This window comes from Cibotium barometz, chromosome 12 (genome assembly GCF_041138505.1).
Source record: "Cibotium barometz isolate CiBa-2024 chromosome 12, ASM4113850v1, whole genome shotgun sequence".
NCBI lineage: Eukaryota > Viridiplantae > Streptophyta > Polypodiopsida > Cyatheales > Cibotiaceae > Cibotium > Cibotium barometz.
In genome coordinates this window covers 43,203,003-43,220,416 of record NC_141057.1, presented here as the reverse complement: position 1 = coordinate 43,220,416, position 17,414 = coordinate 43,203,003, and the positions used below count along the sequence as shown (strand labels likewise).

The window sequence follows — 17,414 nt, the reverse complement described above, 5'->3', positions numbered from 1 at the left end:
ACAAAACTGATTGGAGCTAGAGTGCCCAAATCTGAAAACAAAGCGACACCTGTTGGCCCCAAAGCTTGGCGCCCCTTGCGGTATTTCTTTATTCAATTCCAAAAATATGAATGGCTGAGTACAACAAAAATCAGCCAAGAGATTACACCTGTATGTCCAATCTGACGGCCCACAATACCTCTTAGCACAGAGGATCTATGCACACAGATCTGTGTTCCACAATAACACACTGTGCCTCCCTCTGATCAGCCAAGACCACTAAGCAGGGCAGCCATGAGCATACATCTGGCATAACTCAAGTACATGATTCAACATCTCAGCTCATACATACATATGCTGTCCAAACTCTGTCTCAACCCTTGTCAATCTGCCATACCCCTCCTCTCAAAAGGGGCCAGATAGCTCATATCTGCAACAGACATCAAGCAGTAGAAAGAGAGATAGATGAACAGAGGAGGAGCTTACCCAAAATCAGCTCGTGAAACAGCACTCGAGGAAGCAACGGTACCAATCTGTACTTGCAGGCACTTGTTTCCACAACCCTGCTTCACACACATGCACGTACTTGTCTGTACCCTCCTCCTTGTGTTCACTTCTATGCTGTCTTTGAATGTACAGATCTGAAAAACAGCCCCGTACCCGTCTGCACTATCTCGGGATACGTGCCAGGAGTTGTACTTGCAAACGCAGCCTGCTGTCCACACTTGTACTCGCCTGAACCTGCGTAATCAGACCTGTCCAGCGCCGCCTACTGCAGTTCAGTCCAGCGCAGCCTCTGTCAGCCCTGTCCGTACACTGTACGGCAGTCGTACAGTACTGTACGACTGTACCTGAACCAGCAGCCTGTCCGTACAGTCGCCTGCAAGCAGCAAATGTACAGGCAGCAGTTCCTGTGCGCAGCCAGTCCCAGAGAGAGAGAGAGGGTACTTGCAGCAGATCTGGCCGTACAGTGCTGTACGGCTGGTTTGCACTCAGAAAAACAGCAGCAGCACACACAAAATCTGCAATCGACTCTTCTCTTCAGCTTCTCCACGCATGTACACAAGCGCATCAATCCTCCACGACTCCTTTTCCCAAAAGCTAGAGAGAGGGGGAGGAGAGAGAAGCACTCACTCCAAAAGTGGAGTGGCCTCCTCCCCATAAAAATCCTAGGGCCCCAAACTTAAAAAGTCCCTAGGGGCCACTAAGGCCTAGGGGCAACTTTAATAAACATTAAAAGTTTAATGTTCTAGTTCCCCCCTTCACACCTAGGGATGTCCACACATCTTTAACTCTGTCCGGGCACCCCCCATGTGAATCATTCAATATTCTGACTCTGCAACCACCATGCCCACACTTGTGCTGTTCCATTTTCACAGGGCCATGACATACCCCCCTCTTGAAAAATGGCAAGCGTCCTCGATTGCATTCTGGTGATGCATCAAAATATCCAAAGTGAAATATACAATATGGCAAGATCAGCGTCCCAATCTCTCTAAGCCATACACATGTATCAACATTCACTGCAAACCAATGGCATAGTAATAGTCCGAGTTGTATACCACTATGAACCATACATATCCACAAAATCCCATGTGACTAGTACACATATATCATAGAAGTCCCATAAACAGATATACTGTCAGCCTCAGTACCTTCAGGTGAGATAAAAACTGCACCAAGCGACCTCTAGATGTCATCTGAGCCTGTCTATATCAAGGGAGTGGAGGTGCTACCCCCCTCTTGAGCATCAGGTAATGCTCCAGACCCATGCTCTGCTGAACCTGAATGAGCCACAATAAGAGTCGGCTCTAACTCAAAGGCATCGAGATAAAGCTGCAAAACTTGAGGTGAATCTGTTAAGTCACCTTCCTCCATCCACTTCTTATCCATCGGTGAATAGTTCTTGAACTTCACAAGATAGCGACGGGAAACTTTACCTCGTACCTTCCTTTCTTTATGTGCCAGTATCTGCTCTGGAATCAGAACCTCATCAAGTTCCTCAACTTCCGGCTGAGCCTCATCTGATACATCCTCAGGCACATCCCCACGGAAAGGTCTAAGAAGACTCACGTGAAAAGCATTGTGAATCCTCCAGTGATCTGGCAACTTCAAACGATAGATTACCTCACCAATCTTTTCCAAAACCTAAAAAAGGCCCATAATATCGCATGCTCAACTTAGGGAATAAGCGCTATTTACCCTTCATCTTCTTGAGTCTAGCCTTTTCAAAGCGCAAAAGAACCCAATCACCCAATGCAAACTGTAAATCACGTCTGTGATGGTCTGCGACTTTCTTTTGCTTCTGCTGAGTTTTCTGGAGTGCCAACTTAACCCTCCGATAAGCTTCATCCAAACTCTCCACATACTGATCAGCCTCAAAGATCTTATCCTTTGTATGCAAAATGGGTGGTACCTTCTTCCCTCCTTCCACAATCTCAAAAGGCGCCTTGCCTGTCGAGCTATGTACAGTGTTGTTATATGCAGACTCCACCAAAGGAAGATACTTTTCCCATTGTTGCTTGTGCTCTGACACATAACACTTGAGAAGATCTAACACTGTAGGGTTAGCCTCTTCTGACTGACCATCTGTCTGTGGATGAAATGACGATGAAAACTTGAGAGTTGTACCCATGTTGTCAAACAACCCTCTCCAGAACAAACTCGTCATCACGGTCACTAATGATAGACGTAGGCAAGCCATGATACTTGAAGATGTTCGCCATGAACAACTTCACCATATGATCCACTTTGATCGTCTTACGCACGGGAATGAAATGAACCTGCTTACTGAACCTGCATATGATAGTCCAGATGCCATCATTTCCCGTTTGTGTCCGTGGAAGATCAAATACAAAATCCATGGAAATGCTCTCCCAAGGTCTATCCGGAATAGGTAAAGGCTGTAATAACCCTGGTGTCTTCTGACGGTCAAACTTTACCTTCTGACATACGATGCATTGCCTCACAAAGGCATCAACATCTCTTCTCAAGGTTGGCCAATAAAAGAAAGTCTCCACTGCTTTGACCGTGGCGTCAATACCTCTATGACCTGCATACGGTGGAGCATGACTTTCAATCATAACCTTGAGTCGCAATGGCCTGGTAACACACAGTCTGCCGCCATGCATCAATAAAAACCCATCTCTGAGAGTATAGTGCTCATGCCGCTGACCCTCAGATATCTGATCATACAACCTTTCAAAATCCTCATCATGGGCATACTGCTCTTTCATTTCATCAAGCTCATGATGATAAGCAAGTGAAACTGCAGAGACCTATGGCTTGCATGACAAAGCATCTGCCACTACATTCTTTTTGCCTTCCACATGCACAATTTGGAAGTGAAACATTGACAAAAAGTTTGCCCAACGCATATGCTTCTCTGAAAGCTTAGTCTGCCTGAGGAAATAACGCAAGGTTTGATGATCTGTCTGTACAGTGAAATCAGCCCCAAGCAAGTAGTGTTTCCATGTAGAAAGAGCGTGAATTACAGCCAACATCTCTTTCTCATAAACCTGTAAATGCTTCTCAGCATCTTGCAAAACTCTACTCTCATAGGCTATGACATGTCCCTCTTGCATGAGAACTGCACCAATGCTACTTCCACATGCATCACACTGGACAACAAAAGCCTTTCGGAGGTCCGGTAACACCAATACTAGGTCCGAAGTAAGCTTTTCTTTGAGCTTTTTGAATGCTGTAATTTCCCGATCAGCCCATCTAAACGGAGTTGCCTTCTTCGTCAAAGCATGAAGAGGCGAAGCAATTTCAGCAAAGTGCCGTATGTATCGCCTGTAATAGGAACACAATCCTAGAAAACTGCGTACATCATGCACGGTCCTCAAAGCTGGCCAATTAAGTATTGCTTCCACCTTTGCTGGATCCATACGGACTCCATGCGCAGACACAATATGCCCCAAGAAATGTATCTCCTGCAAAAAGAACTCACTCTTCTTGCCATTAACCACCAACCTATGGTTTCTGAGTTCTGCAAACACAATGGCCAAATGCCTTCTATGCTCTTCCTCGGTTTGTGAATGCACAATCATATCATCAAAGAATGTGCCCACAAACTCTCTATGAGGCCTGAAAATCCTGTCCATCATTCTGTTAAATGTGGCAGGCGCATTTGTCAAACCAAAGGGCATAACCAAGAACTCATACAACCCAAACGTGGTTCGGAATGCTGTCTTATGCACATCCTCGGGTCTAATGCGTATCTGATGATACCCGCTTTTCAAGTCAATGCGACTAAAGACTGTGGAGCCCAGTAAGCGGTCCAAGATGTCATCGATCCTCGGTATGGGGAATCGATTCTTGATGGTATTCTTGTTCAGCGCCCTGTAATCAATACACATGCGCCAAGAACCATCCTTCTTCTGCACCAAGAGCACAGGTGAGCAAAAGGGTGATGAGCTAGGCTGTATCAACCCTTTATTCAAAAGCTCCTGCACCTGACTCATAATCTCTTCCTGTTGGGCTGCACTAACCCGGTACGGCGGTCTATTCGGTGGAGTACTACCAGGAATCAGATCTATGGCATGATCTTCTGGCCTCTCAGGAGGAAGTTCTCCTAGCAATGACTCGGAAAAACAGTCTTGAAACCCACATAAGAAATCAGTCCTATCTTTCTCTAACATTGACAAATTAGACTTAGACTCCTCATCCTATGCATCCTTTACATAAATCAAGTACGCGGAAAGATGCTTTTTCATTACTGATGAAATCGCCGAAGCGGATACAATAGGAACAGATTCCCCTTTGAGTTTTACATCCAATACATGCTCTTTCCCTCTATGAGTCAGAGTGATTTTCCTATTGTAAGTATCCACCACCGCATGTACCCTGTGGCACCATGGCATCCCCAACAAAACATCACAGCCATCCAAAGGCATGATGAAGAACTCCTCGCTGTCCACATAACCCTGCAAATGAAGCCGAAGCTTCCCAATGATAGGAGTAACGGGTTCTGCATACCCTAGACAAGCCATATTAGCCTCATGTAACGGCCCCATCTCCTCTGCGCGAATCCCCAATCGGCCAGCCAAATCTGGTGAAATGAAGTTGGCTCTAGCACCTGTATCAAAGAAGATCAAAGCATTCTGATCTCTCACTTTGCCCCATGCCCTGCACAACTCTGTTGCTTCACCACCTGGCTGTTCCCCCACAAGATCAGGAACTAAGCCTGCAGAAGGTTTTTGTTTCTTTGGCTTGGGCTCTCCTTTATTGTCAGAGTCCTTTTGGGACTTTCTTTTGGGACAATTGAATGACATATGCCCCTCTTCAGTACAGTAAAAACACTTATGAGCATCTCTCAAAGCCTGTCTTTCCTCAGAAGTCCTCTTGGGCATTGGCAACTTCTTATACTTCGTCTCTGAAGACCCTTTAGCATCACGAGAAGCATGCCCAAATTTTTCAGCTTTCTTGCTCAATTTCTTACTGTCTTTAAATCCAGATGAACCACCTGTGAGTAACGCATTAGCTGTCATAGCATTTTCAATCATCTGTGACATGTTCGTTACTCTTGTCTTGATACAATAATCTCGTACCTCTTTGGGCAGCCCACAACAATACTTCTCTACATGCTCAGATAATGGCACGGCACGGTAAGAAGTCACTGGGAGTAAAGCTTCCCAAAACTTCTTGTTATAATCCTCCAAACTATCACACTTTGAAGCATCCAATTTGTGCCACGCGGTCATAACATCCACCTCAAATGTAGATGTGAGCCATACAGAAGAGAAAACCTGTTTGAATTGGACCCATGTAGTGGGTGCTATGCCCTGCAAAAGAAGAGTAGACCACCACTGCAAAGCATTGCCCTTGAGAAAAGTGGCAGCTTTCCTCACCTTAGAGGACTCTGTGTAATTCCCACCAGAAAAAGCAGCATCAAACTGCTGTAAAAAGGTAAGTGCTTTAAGTTTATATTTGGCCCCACTGAATGTGTCAAACTTCACTGCAGCTCCCCCTTCCTTGTAATCCTTCGCCTTTCCCATAGGCGTTAGATTATCATATGGAAGTGGTTTCGCAAGATTGCTGCCCCCAACATTCATGCCCATCATTGGGTCAACATTTCCCATTCCCACACCAGGCATACCATACATTCCAGCCATGTTTCCAAACATTCCGTTATGCATACCTGGCTGCATACCACCAAACATATTGCCTTGCATTCCAGGTTGCATGCCTCCAAACATATTTCCTTGCATACCGGACTGCATACCACCATACATATTCCCTTGCATGCCAGGCTGAAAATTGGCTCCAAAAGGCCCGTACATACCCATGCCTCCCTGAGGATAACCCCCAGTCATGGATTGGAACACCGAACCACCACCAAAATAACCTGGATGCATATTCTGCTGAGGAATAGGTGGCTGTCCATAGAAGGAACTCTGAGAGTTTGCACCATAAGCATGCTGGATATTCGGAAACTGGCCAAAGGATGGTTCCTGTGGGATGGCACCACTATGACCCTGAGGAAGATTCTTTGAACGAACCTTCTTCTTCTTTTTCTCGGGCTCTGTGCGGGGCTCTGTGCGAGATCTCATAAATTCAGCAAATCTCTCACTCTGTGAGAGCTGCATAAAAGTATCCATAACACTAGCCAAACGATCTTTGAATCGAGCATCATCATCCTCTTTACCATGCACATCTTCTAGCTGTGTTACATCCTCATAAGGCTCAACATCTGCAGCCTATTCTCCTGCAAAAATATCCTCAGATACATCTCTCTCAGGAGAAGTCTCTTGCTCTTCTTCTTCATGATAGAAGTACTCATCCTCTGTTTCAGACATGTTTGCTGAATTTTCAGCGATGGCTTTCTTCAAAGCAACCACGAGCTCACCCCCTTCAGAAAGTTGATGATTGGTCCCGGGGACGGAACCTTGAAACCGGCCTCTGATAGAAACCAGAGTGCGGTAGACTAGCAGTCACCTGTCCACTTGTAGTCTAGATGTGAAAACAAAACAGATTGGAGCTAGAGTGCCCAAATCTGAAAACAAAGCGACACCTGTTGGCCCCAAAGCTTGGCGCCCCTTGCGGTATTTCTTTATTCAATTCCAAAAATATGAATGGCTGAGTACAACAAAAATCAGCCAAGAGATTACACCTGTATGTCCAATCTGACGGCCCACAATACCTCTTAGCACAGAGGATCTATGCACACAGATCTGTGTTCCACAATAACACACTGTGCCTCCCTCTGATCAGCCAAGACCACTAAGCAGGGCAGCCATGAGCATACATCTGGCATAACTCAAGTACATGATTCAACATCTCAGCTCATACATACATATGCTGTCCAAACTCTGTCTCAACCCTTGTCAATCTGCCATACCCCTCCTCTCAAAAGGGGCCAGATAGCTCATATCTGCAACAGACATCAAGCAGTAGAAAGAGAGATAGATGAACAGATGAGGAGCTTACCCAAAATCAGCTCGTGAAACAGCACTCGAGGAAGCAACGGTACCAATCTGTACTTGCAGGCACTTGTTTCCACAACCCTGCTTCACACGCATGCACGTACTTGTCTGTACCCTCCTCCTTGTGTTCACTTCTATGCTGTCTTTGAATGTACAGATCTGAAAAACAGCCCCGTACCCGTCTGCACTATCTCGGGATACGTGCCAGGAGTTGTACTTGCAAACGCAGCCTGCTGTCCACACTTGTACTCGCCTGAACCTGCGTAATCAGACCTGTCCAGCGCCGCCTACTGCAGTTCAGTCCAGCGCAGCCTCTGTCAGCCCTGTCCGTACACTGTACGGCAGTCGTACAGTACTGTACGACTGTACCTGAACCAGCAGCCTGTCCGTACAGTCGCCTGCAAGCAGCAAATGTACAGGCAGCAGTTCCTGTGCGCAGCCAGTCCCAGAGAGAGAGAGAGGGTACTTGCAGCAGATCTGGCCGTACAGTGCTGTACGGCTGGTTTGCACTCAGAAAAACAGCAGCAGCACACACAAAATCTGCAATCGACTCTTCTCTTCAGCTTCTCCACGCATGTACACAAGCGCATCAATCCTCCACGACTCCTTTTCCCAAAAGCTAGAGAGAGGGGGAGGAGAGAGAAGCACTCACTCCAAAAGTGGAGTGGCCTCCTCCCCATAAAAATCCTAGGGCCCCAAACTTAAAAAGTCCCTAGGGGCCACTAAGGCCTAGGGGCAACTTTAATAAACATTAAAAGTTTAATGTTCTAGTTCCCCCCTTCACACCTAGGGATGTCCACACATCTTTAACTCTGTCCGGGCACCCCCCATGTGAATCATTCAATATTCTGACTCTGCAACCACCATGCCCACACTTGTGCTGTTCCATTTTCACAGGGCCATGACATAGGGGTACCTACAGGCTGCCGACTGGCTGCCTTTGGTCCCCTATGGCCTGTTTATTGTCCCTTATGGGTTGGCCATGCTATGGGCTGCCCTTGCTTCTAATGCATCTATATGCTTGCTAATGCAAGACCTAGGCTGAGGCTAACTTCTACATGCAATGATCTGATGTATTCTCCAAGTGGGTTAATAGGACTAACTCCAAACTGACCTCTATGGCTCGGAGACTAACCTATGTAGGTCGTGCTTGATTGTCCCTTGACTGAGGGCTTACAATGGGATCACGGCGTACGACAAATATTCCTTGAAAAAGGTATTACTTCTATACAAATGTTTGCACTGATGATCATGCCAGTGTGTCACTGTGTACCCCACTGCAGTGCAAGGTGCACGTGACAGTGGGTGTAGAAGTAAAAACATAAATACAACCTCCTAGCAGCTACAAAAAAATAACGAGAGAAAGGAGGGGAAGAGGAACATTGTGTTAGGTTAGAGATGTAATGCTCATTAAGTAAAAAAGTATATATGTTATTTAAAAAAATATATCAAGGTAAGATAGATGTGTTGTAAGGCAACTCCAATGATCATGCATTAACTTCAGAAGTAGAGTCTCTATACCTATCACCATCCACAAATAGTTATATTAGTAGTGAAATGTAGGCATCACCAAGACTCTACGCTTGTTATTGATGTCACTAAAGCTCGTCATTTTGGAGTTTCAAAAAGAAATAAATGACTAAGTACATTGTTAGGTTAAAAATTCAATAAAAATTTATGAATAAGCCTTAAATATTTTGAGCCAATAAGTATAAGAACATCAAGTGATTGAGTCATTAAAACCTTAGAAACATTGAACCTTAGTGAACATTCAACTTTGAAAGTATAATACTTGTGAGACATCCTTCACCAGCTTTGTAAACCTATTCCTTTAACAAAAAGTGAGTGTTTGCAACCTTGACAGAGTAGCATACATTCAAAACCCATGAGGAGATCATGGTGCTGTTTTGGCACTTGCTCTTTGTCAATAGATTGTATACAAACTCTAGTTTTCGGTCTACCGTCTGATAGGCCATTTTTGTCTTCTGCACATATTAATCAACTTTTTCCCCCCTTCACCCCACACGCACACATCTCATTTTCCTCTCCTTCTCATCTCATGGGGTTCCCCCTTGTTTCTTTCCCCCACTCCCTTACAACACCATCCCCCCCCCCTCCCACCCCCCCCCAACCGCCTTTCTCCTTCTGCATGTCCCCACTTGGCTCTCCCTCCTACTGTCCAGAGTTGCCACCCATTTGAAGCTGCTGACATTGAGGTGAGCCCGCCCAAGGTCTAGTACCAAGTTCCCCTCCTTGCCATTTCTTTTCAGCCTCTTCTCATCTCCTGGGGTTCCTCTCTTGCTTCTTTCCCCCACTCCCCTTACCACCCCCCCCCCCCCCCCCCCCCCCCGCGGAACCGCCTTTCTCCTTCTGCATGTCCCCACTTGGCTCCCCTTCTACTATCCAGAGCTGCCACCCATTTGAAGCTGCCGACATTGAGATGAGCCCACCCAAGGTATTCTAGGACCAGGTTCCCCTCGTCGCCGTTTCTTTTTAGCTCCTTTCCTCCTCCCTTAGGTGCAGCGATACTGAGAGAATGGTTGAAGGCACGAAGCGGACGCAGAGGGGAGACTTGAAGTAGCCAACAATGGTCCAACACTTCAGCAAAATGATGAAAGAATTAAATGGCAAAAAAAATTGTTCTTATATACAGCACAAATAGTCAAGTCAGCCAGTAGAAGAAACCCATGACTAGTGAAAAACACCTACGACCAGAGAAAAGTGCCTAAAAATGTGGAAAATTTTACCCACGACTGAGTAAAATACATCAGATAAATATGCTACATGAATAGTGCAATAAATGGGATAAATGTCGGAGATGAACACAATCCAACACCTCCTCTCAGCTCCAGCATTGTGGACCGACTCCCATATGGGCCAAGACCTAATCAATAGAATCTCGAGGAAGAGGTTTAGAGAAGATGTCAGCTAGGTTGCCCTGAGAGGGACAATACTCCAGAGAAATGATGCCGTCAGCACCCAGGTCACGAACAAAGTGAAAATTGATCTCCATGTGTTTGGTCCTTCCATGAAAAGATGCCAACGCCAAGGCACTCTGGCTATCTATAAGAATGCGAATAGAGGAGTCCGAAAGAACATCAAGATTACTCAACATCTGCATCAAAAATAACGGCTCACAACAACAAGTCTCCAAATAGGCTCGATACTCAGTAGAAGAAATTGAGATTGTATCCTGCTTCGCAAAGAAATGAGGCCGGAACCTGAATTGAAACAATAACTAGAAGTGGACCACCTAGTATATTAGTCACTTGCCCAATCAGCATCAGAGTATCCAACAAGCTCAGTGCCTCCTCTGGAAGAGAGACCATAGTCCAAGGTACCAAATAAGTATCGAAGAACCCTGAGAGCAGTCTGCCAATGAGAAGGTTGAGGAGTGTGGAAGAGAAGTCATTGAGAACACTAGGTCGGGCCTGGTATAAGTCAAGTGAATAAGAGAACCCACAAGCCTCTAATACTACGTACTATCCTCAAAGATGGGAGTAGAATCTTCTTGGGAAAGCTTGGAGTTAGGATCCATTGCACAAGAAAGAGGATGGCACTCTGCCATCCCAAATGTCTCCAAGAGCTGCTGTAAATATCTGTACTGGCTATGGAAAACTCCATCAGGATTCTGATAGACCTCCATACCAAGAAAGTAGTGGAGAAGTCCTAAATTGCTCATCTCAAAAGTGAGAGCTAAATCTGACCAGTGCTGTGCAATCTTGGCAAGATGAGAGCTAGTGATCAACAAATCATCATCATAAAAGATGATCAAACAGATCAAAGCATCGTGAGCAAAGACATAGATATTGCTTTCTACAAAGCATCCTAGAAGCCAAGAGAAAGAAAGAATGCATCAATCTTATCATACCATGCCTTGGGTGCCTGTTTCAAACCATAAAGGGCTTTGTACAATCTGTACACCTTTCCCTCGTGTCCAGGAATGTGAAAACCTAGAGGATGTTCAACATAGACCTCCTCATGCAAGTCGCCATTGAGAAAGGTAGACTTGACATCCATATGATAAACCGGCCAGTGAGGATGAGCAGAGAGAGCAAGCATTGTCCGAATAGTGGTGTAGCTCGTTGTAGGGGCAAAAGTTTTCTCGAGGTCGATACCCTCAATCTGAGAATACCCCTTTGCAACCAATTTGTCTTTGTGTTTGTCCAAAGAACCATCAGCATGAAACTTGGTCTTAAAGACCGACTTGACCCCAATGACCTGCCTATGCAAAGGCCGGTCCACAAGCTCCCATGTACCATTCCTTTCAATGGAATCAATCTCGGCCAGGCGAGGTTACAGGAATGACAAAGCTATTGTAATCTCCATGCCCGTGTCAAAGGTGCTACTGAGGAGTCAGCAAGATGATGAAGATCAACATCTAAGAGATGAGAGTCACGAACAGTGGCTTCCAGCCATTGGGGAATCCTGGGGGGGGAATCCTCTGTCGTCGCACAAAAGCAAGAGGAGTAGGAGAAGCTGAGGGTGGAGGAGGGAGGTGCCTAGGGGGGAGAGGGGGGGGGGGGATTGGTGGCCAGGGAAGAAGAGGAAGAAGCAGGAGGATGAGGAATCTCTATGGTAAGCTCGGAATGAGATTGGGAATCATCGGACGAGGGTTCAACAAAGTGAACATCACGAAAATCACTAAGGACTTCTTCTCCGGATCCCATAATTTGTAAGCTTTGGATTGAGAACTATAACCAAGGAATTTGCACTTCTTGGATTTGGGATCAAATTTGGACTCGGATGAATTAGAGATATATGCATAGGCATCACAGCCGAAAACCTTGACATGTGAAACTGAAGGTTTTTGTCATTTAAAAGCCTTCTCCAGCGTTATATTAGCAACCACCTTTGTGGGAGAACGGTTGATGATGTAGACACCAGTGGTCACAGTTTCTCCCCAAAAAGAAGGAGAGATCAAAAGAAGAAAGCATGGAACGGGCCATCTCTTGAACAGTCCTATTTTTTATTCAATCACACCATTTTGTTGTGGAGTGTCAGGTGTGGAGAACTCACGGCCAATACCTTTCTGGGAACAAAAGTTGTGGAAGGCTTTGGAGATGAATTCTCCTCCATTGTCCGAACGGACTTGTCGAACCTTCTGTCTGGTTGCATTCTCGACCAGAACCACCCGCTCTTGAAAGCGGGAGAAAGCCTAAGATTTTTCCACCAAGAGATACAACCAAACTTTACGCGAGAAATCATCAATAATAAGCACGAAGTACCTGGCACCACCATGGGTAGTAGTCCACATGGAACCGCACAAGTCTAATGTATAAGCTCTAGGATGTGAGAAGCCCGATGACTAGCCTCATGAGGGAAAGGCTCTTGCTCTCTGTGTTGCTTGCGATGCAAAAAAGCCACACAAGTGCAGTGGGAGGGTTTCAGCTCTGCGGAAAACCCTCGACCATAAAATGAGAAGACAGCTACTGAAGAGAAGCTAAGTTCAAGTGCCCGATCCACCTGAGCTACCAAGGCATGATAGCTTTGAAGAAGTTGTAGCAAATGAGACTATGACTCATTCAAAGGCCACCAAAGTCCTTCAACCTATAAAGACCACCTTCTTGTACACCTATGGCAACAATCTGCAAGGTCCTGGTGTCAATGACCTCAAGAACTGGACTGTCAAAGTACATACCGTAGCCTTTCTTTGCAATCTAAAACACTGAGAGCACATTGCTAGAGCTAGGAAACATAAAGCATATCTCAGATGGTAGAAGGCTGGCCAAGAGAAGAGTTAAGTCACACATTACCCACACAAGAGGCCTCATGGTTGGATAGGCCGAATATCATGGTTGGATAGGCCCACTTACAACCACCCGATCCGTAAGACATGAGGTGGCAAGAACAGGTGAGTCCGCGGGAAGCTCCTCAATGCCGACGAAGACAGTCTCATTGGTGGAAGAGGATCTCTCGGATTGGTTGGTAGACGGAGAGATTTGATTGGTGGGCTTCTTTGCAAAAACACCTTATCTCTTCTTCTTGCGACAATCAGGTTGAATGTGACCTTTGTGACCACAATAATGGCAAGTAAGATCCTTATGAGCAAGCTTGTTAGCAGGTTTAGAGTCAACTTTGTTGCTAGTGGAACCCTTAGACTGCCATTTGCCTTCGCCCTCAGCAGAAAGGCTGCAAGTAGGTACCTAGGGGATGCCCACTCCTCCCTAGACGCTAGGTGAGGTGAAAGAAAGATCAATGCACACAGGTGAAGACGAGAGCCAACTTGATGCACGATGAAGTAAGGGAGGAAGAGGCTAATGGAGCAAGGGCACAGTGCTACCATTAGCCCGGGGTAGGGGGTAGGGGCGAAATACGAAACTTAGGGAAATAAAAAATTTGTGTTTTAAAAAAAATTGTCTCCTCTGCAGGGAGGGAGGACTGGGAAAAAAAAGGAACCATTGGCTGATAGTCTTCCTATAGAGTGTAGAAGCAAGGGCCTGAGAACCACAACGCTCTGATACCATGAAAGAATGGTTGAAGGTAGCAAGCGAAAGCAGAGGAGATACTTGGAGCAGCCAACAATGATCCGACACTTGAGCAAAATGATGAATGAATTAAATGGCAAAAAACATGTTCTTATATACAACACGAATAGCCAAGTCAGCCAGTAGAAGAAACCCACGACTGGGTGAAAATACCTACGACGGGAAAAAGTGCCTAAAAATGTGGAAGATTTTACCCACGACTTTGTAATTGTAAACAAAATTTCTCGCAAAGAGACGGTGACGTAATATTAAATGGATACAAAAGCCCTGAAAACTAGCATGCTGCAGCTTTAAGCATGATCATAAGGATAGAGCACCTAAGTATGAAGCTAAGTTGTTATAGATGGAGGGTTTAAGAGTAAAGAGACGGTGACGTAATATTAAATGGATACAAAAGCCCTGAAAACTAGCATGCTGCAGCTTTAAGCATGATCATAAGGATAGAGCACCTAGGTATGAAGCTAAGTTGTTATAGATGGAGGGTTCAAATGTTTCCCATATACTTCGATCCATGCAATACATAACTTCCACATGACTGAAAAAGCCTCATCCTAGCATCCATTAAAACTTACATCCCAAAAAAATGTAAAAGCATTGCCACATACTTGTGCTGGATGGCTTCCATTAGAAGTGAGACCATAATAAGGGGACCCATCCAAACTAGTCGCAGTCCAATACCTGCAAATGCAAGACCTGATAAGACGAAGTCTATGACATCTACCAAGCAGTTGCAAGATGAACAAGCTGATTGGTGCAGATGCTCTCTAGGAACAAGATCATTTTAACAAATCATTTAATCTACTTTATTGAATTAATTATTGTGGACCTATGTATACATTTACCACTTGAAGGTGGTGGCAATAAAGATAAAGTGGACAATGAAAGTAATGTTGTCCTACTTAGTATACAATGTTATGATAAAGGTAATACATATTTGGAGCTTATGCAGCATTTATTACACTATCAATAAAATTGACTCTATGATTAAACTGTTAGAAGTCATCTCCTGTCTATACCTATACACCAGGGCCTTTGTTGTGGGTGTGCCCGCCCTTACTGGGTGTTTTCTCATTTTTCCCCACTCTCCATATTTTTTCCCCATTTTTCCCTATTTTCCTATGGCTTGGGTGATTGCACTGTGTTGGCAGGAGGACCCATTTGGCTGGCCGACTGTTCCTTCAGGTCCCCGACCTCAGATATGTGCTGGCCGACTGAGTACAGCTGGCCGACTGGAGGATTTGACTTGTCGTGGAGTTTCAGGCCCTGTCGGCTGCCTTTCTACAGGCCAACTGCATGCTTGGGGCCAAATAAAATGGCCCCATTGCCCCATGCCTTTTGTATCGTTGTTTCGGGATCTTCTTGTGTATAAAGAGCAGAGTTACACGCCTCTCTCTCTCCTTCTCTTGTGCTGTCTATTTTCTGCACTGTACTTGCTCTTGTGTTCTCAGATTTGGTTATCATCTCTGTTCCATATTCTGGCATGGTATCAGAGCTCTAGGCTCTTGATAGATCTTGGGAGTTGTGTGAGCAAGAGGGGGACTGTTGTGTTGCTAATTGGTGGACTGTTTTGGACTGTTCGGGAAGAGGAGAAGCAAGAGGAAGGCGGGCTGATTTGCTGGACAGCCACTTGCAGGTGTAAGTTCTTCTTTGTTCCCACCCACTCACCCACCCTTTTTCAATTACATCCCCGAAATGGCAGATTTACTATAGATGGCTGAGAAGCATGTGAAGATCCCTACACTCCCCACGTTCCCAGTGGACCATCAGTTGGACGGGAATAACTACGGCATCTGGAAGGTAACGATGGAATCTGTTCTGGAGTCTTATGACCTTGCTGATTTCATTGTTGTTGGGGTTCCACGGCCGGAGGTAGAGGAAGGGGAACTACAAAGTCATCGACGATGCGGGAGCACATTAACAAGCTGCAAGCTCTTCAGCAAGAAGTTCTTCAAGCTGGGAAGGAGATATCATCAGAGGATATGGCCATAACGTTGCTGTCGCATTTGCCCTCTCAGTACTCAGCATTCTACTCGTTTTTGATTACCAGTGGCAGGCTCAGCACCATCACGTGGGAGGAGCTTGTGCCCATGGTCTTGGACCAAGAGGAAAGATTCTCGAACCCTCCACAGGGCGGAGGTTCGGAGGCCTTAACTGGCCAACCGTCAAAAGGCCGTAACAAGGGCAAAGGGAAGGCTTCACCGGAGAAGTCTTCTGAGAAGAAGTCCGACGCTGACCGCGAGAAACTAAAGGCAGAGAGGTCCTGTAATGATTGTGGCGAGAAAGGCCACTATTGGAGGCAGTGTCACAAGCAAAACACCGAGAAGGGTGAAGAATCCTCAGCAGCAACCCTGAAGACTCCAACATTTGTGCACCTGGAGGTGATGGACACCGATGTTTCATTTTCTTCGGGCAAGGAGGAGGTTGGAGGACTCGCCGCTACGGATACTCGAGAGTGGATTCTAGACAGTGGTGCTTCCAAGCACATGACTCCTTCCCGTTTAGATTTACAGGATCTCTGTAGGTATTCTGGTCACATTCTTACTAGGGATACATCCACTATCCCAGTTCACAGTGAGGGTAGGTTGGAGATAGTTCCCGATGGCAGAGGGGGGAAGCATTCCTCCCAGGTGTTGTATGTTCCCACACTTGGTTTTCATTTGTTGTCAGTGCATCAGGTTTGCAAGACTGGCGTACAGGTGGAGTTTGATGAGCATTTTGTTGGCAACAGGCCAGGTAGTTTGGGAAGGCGGAGTGGAGAATGGACTTTACAAACTTTCAGCACACTCTCTCCCAGGTCCTCAGTTTTGTGATGAGTGGCAGTCTAGTAATGGCCACTTAAGTGTGGATACGCTACATGTGCAGGCTTTCCGGGACCAGATGGAGGATAGCTTGCCAGTTGATGGCAGCGGTTGGCAGGAACTTTCCAATACAGATGTTGGTAGTTCTTGTGTTCGTCAGTCAAAGGAAACTTTACAAATAACTTATACTTTGATGTCTCGTAGTATTCGGGACAAAGAAACTCCTGTAGATGAGGAAGTTCTTTCCACGTGGACCTCTTGGAAAGCCAAGCAGGTGACAGTTGATTACTTGCAGAAGGAGGTGGATGTTGCACATTCTCCAAGCTTTGTGGTTCCGGATTCAGAGGGGGTTGGTTACAGGTTTCCGAAGGCCTTGAGTGGTCTTCAACACGTTTCCAGGACTTGGCTTCCCACCATAACAGGTGTTGATCCTTGTGAGCAATATGATGCCTCTCTAACTCAAAAGCAGAATGGTTCATTGATTTGGTTGATGTATACCAGATTGGACGGGAGCTTCCTGCTGAGGCTGTTGAGCTCATGTTTGCAGATGACTCTTTGGGAGGCAGGATTGCGTATCTTGTGGTTTTTGCAGCATACGAAGGATCTTGGACTCTTTTACACAGGAGGGGGATTGATGGATGGAGTCCGACTCCAAGGTTGGAGTGACTCAGATTGGGGAGGAGATCCAGACACGAGGAGATCTACTTCAGGTGACAATTTTA

The 17,414-nt window shown here is 45.8% G+C and overlaps 1 protein-coding gene across 3 annotated transcripts in view; it reads right to left on the bottom strand.

Annotated features, from left to right (window-relative positions):
* The window catches only part of LOC147633441 (uncharacterized), an 81,984-nt gene that overhangs the window by 51,129 nt on the left and 13,441 nt on the right, over nucleotides 1-17,414 (bottom strand). For all 3 annotated transcript variants that reach the window (XM_086806520.1, XM_086806519.1, XM_086806518.1), the window contains exon 3: nucleotides 14,500-14,572. In XM_086806520.1, coding sequence (XP_086662646.1) covers nucleotides 14,500-14,572 — 73 coding nt within the window. The remainder of the gene's footprint in view (nucleotides 1-14,499; nucleotides 14,573-17,414) is intronic.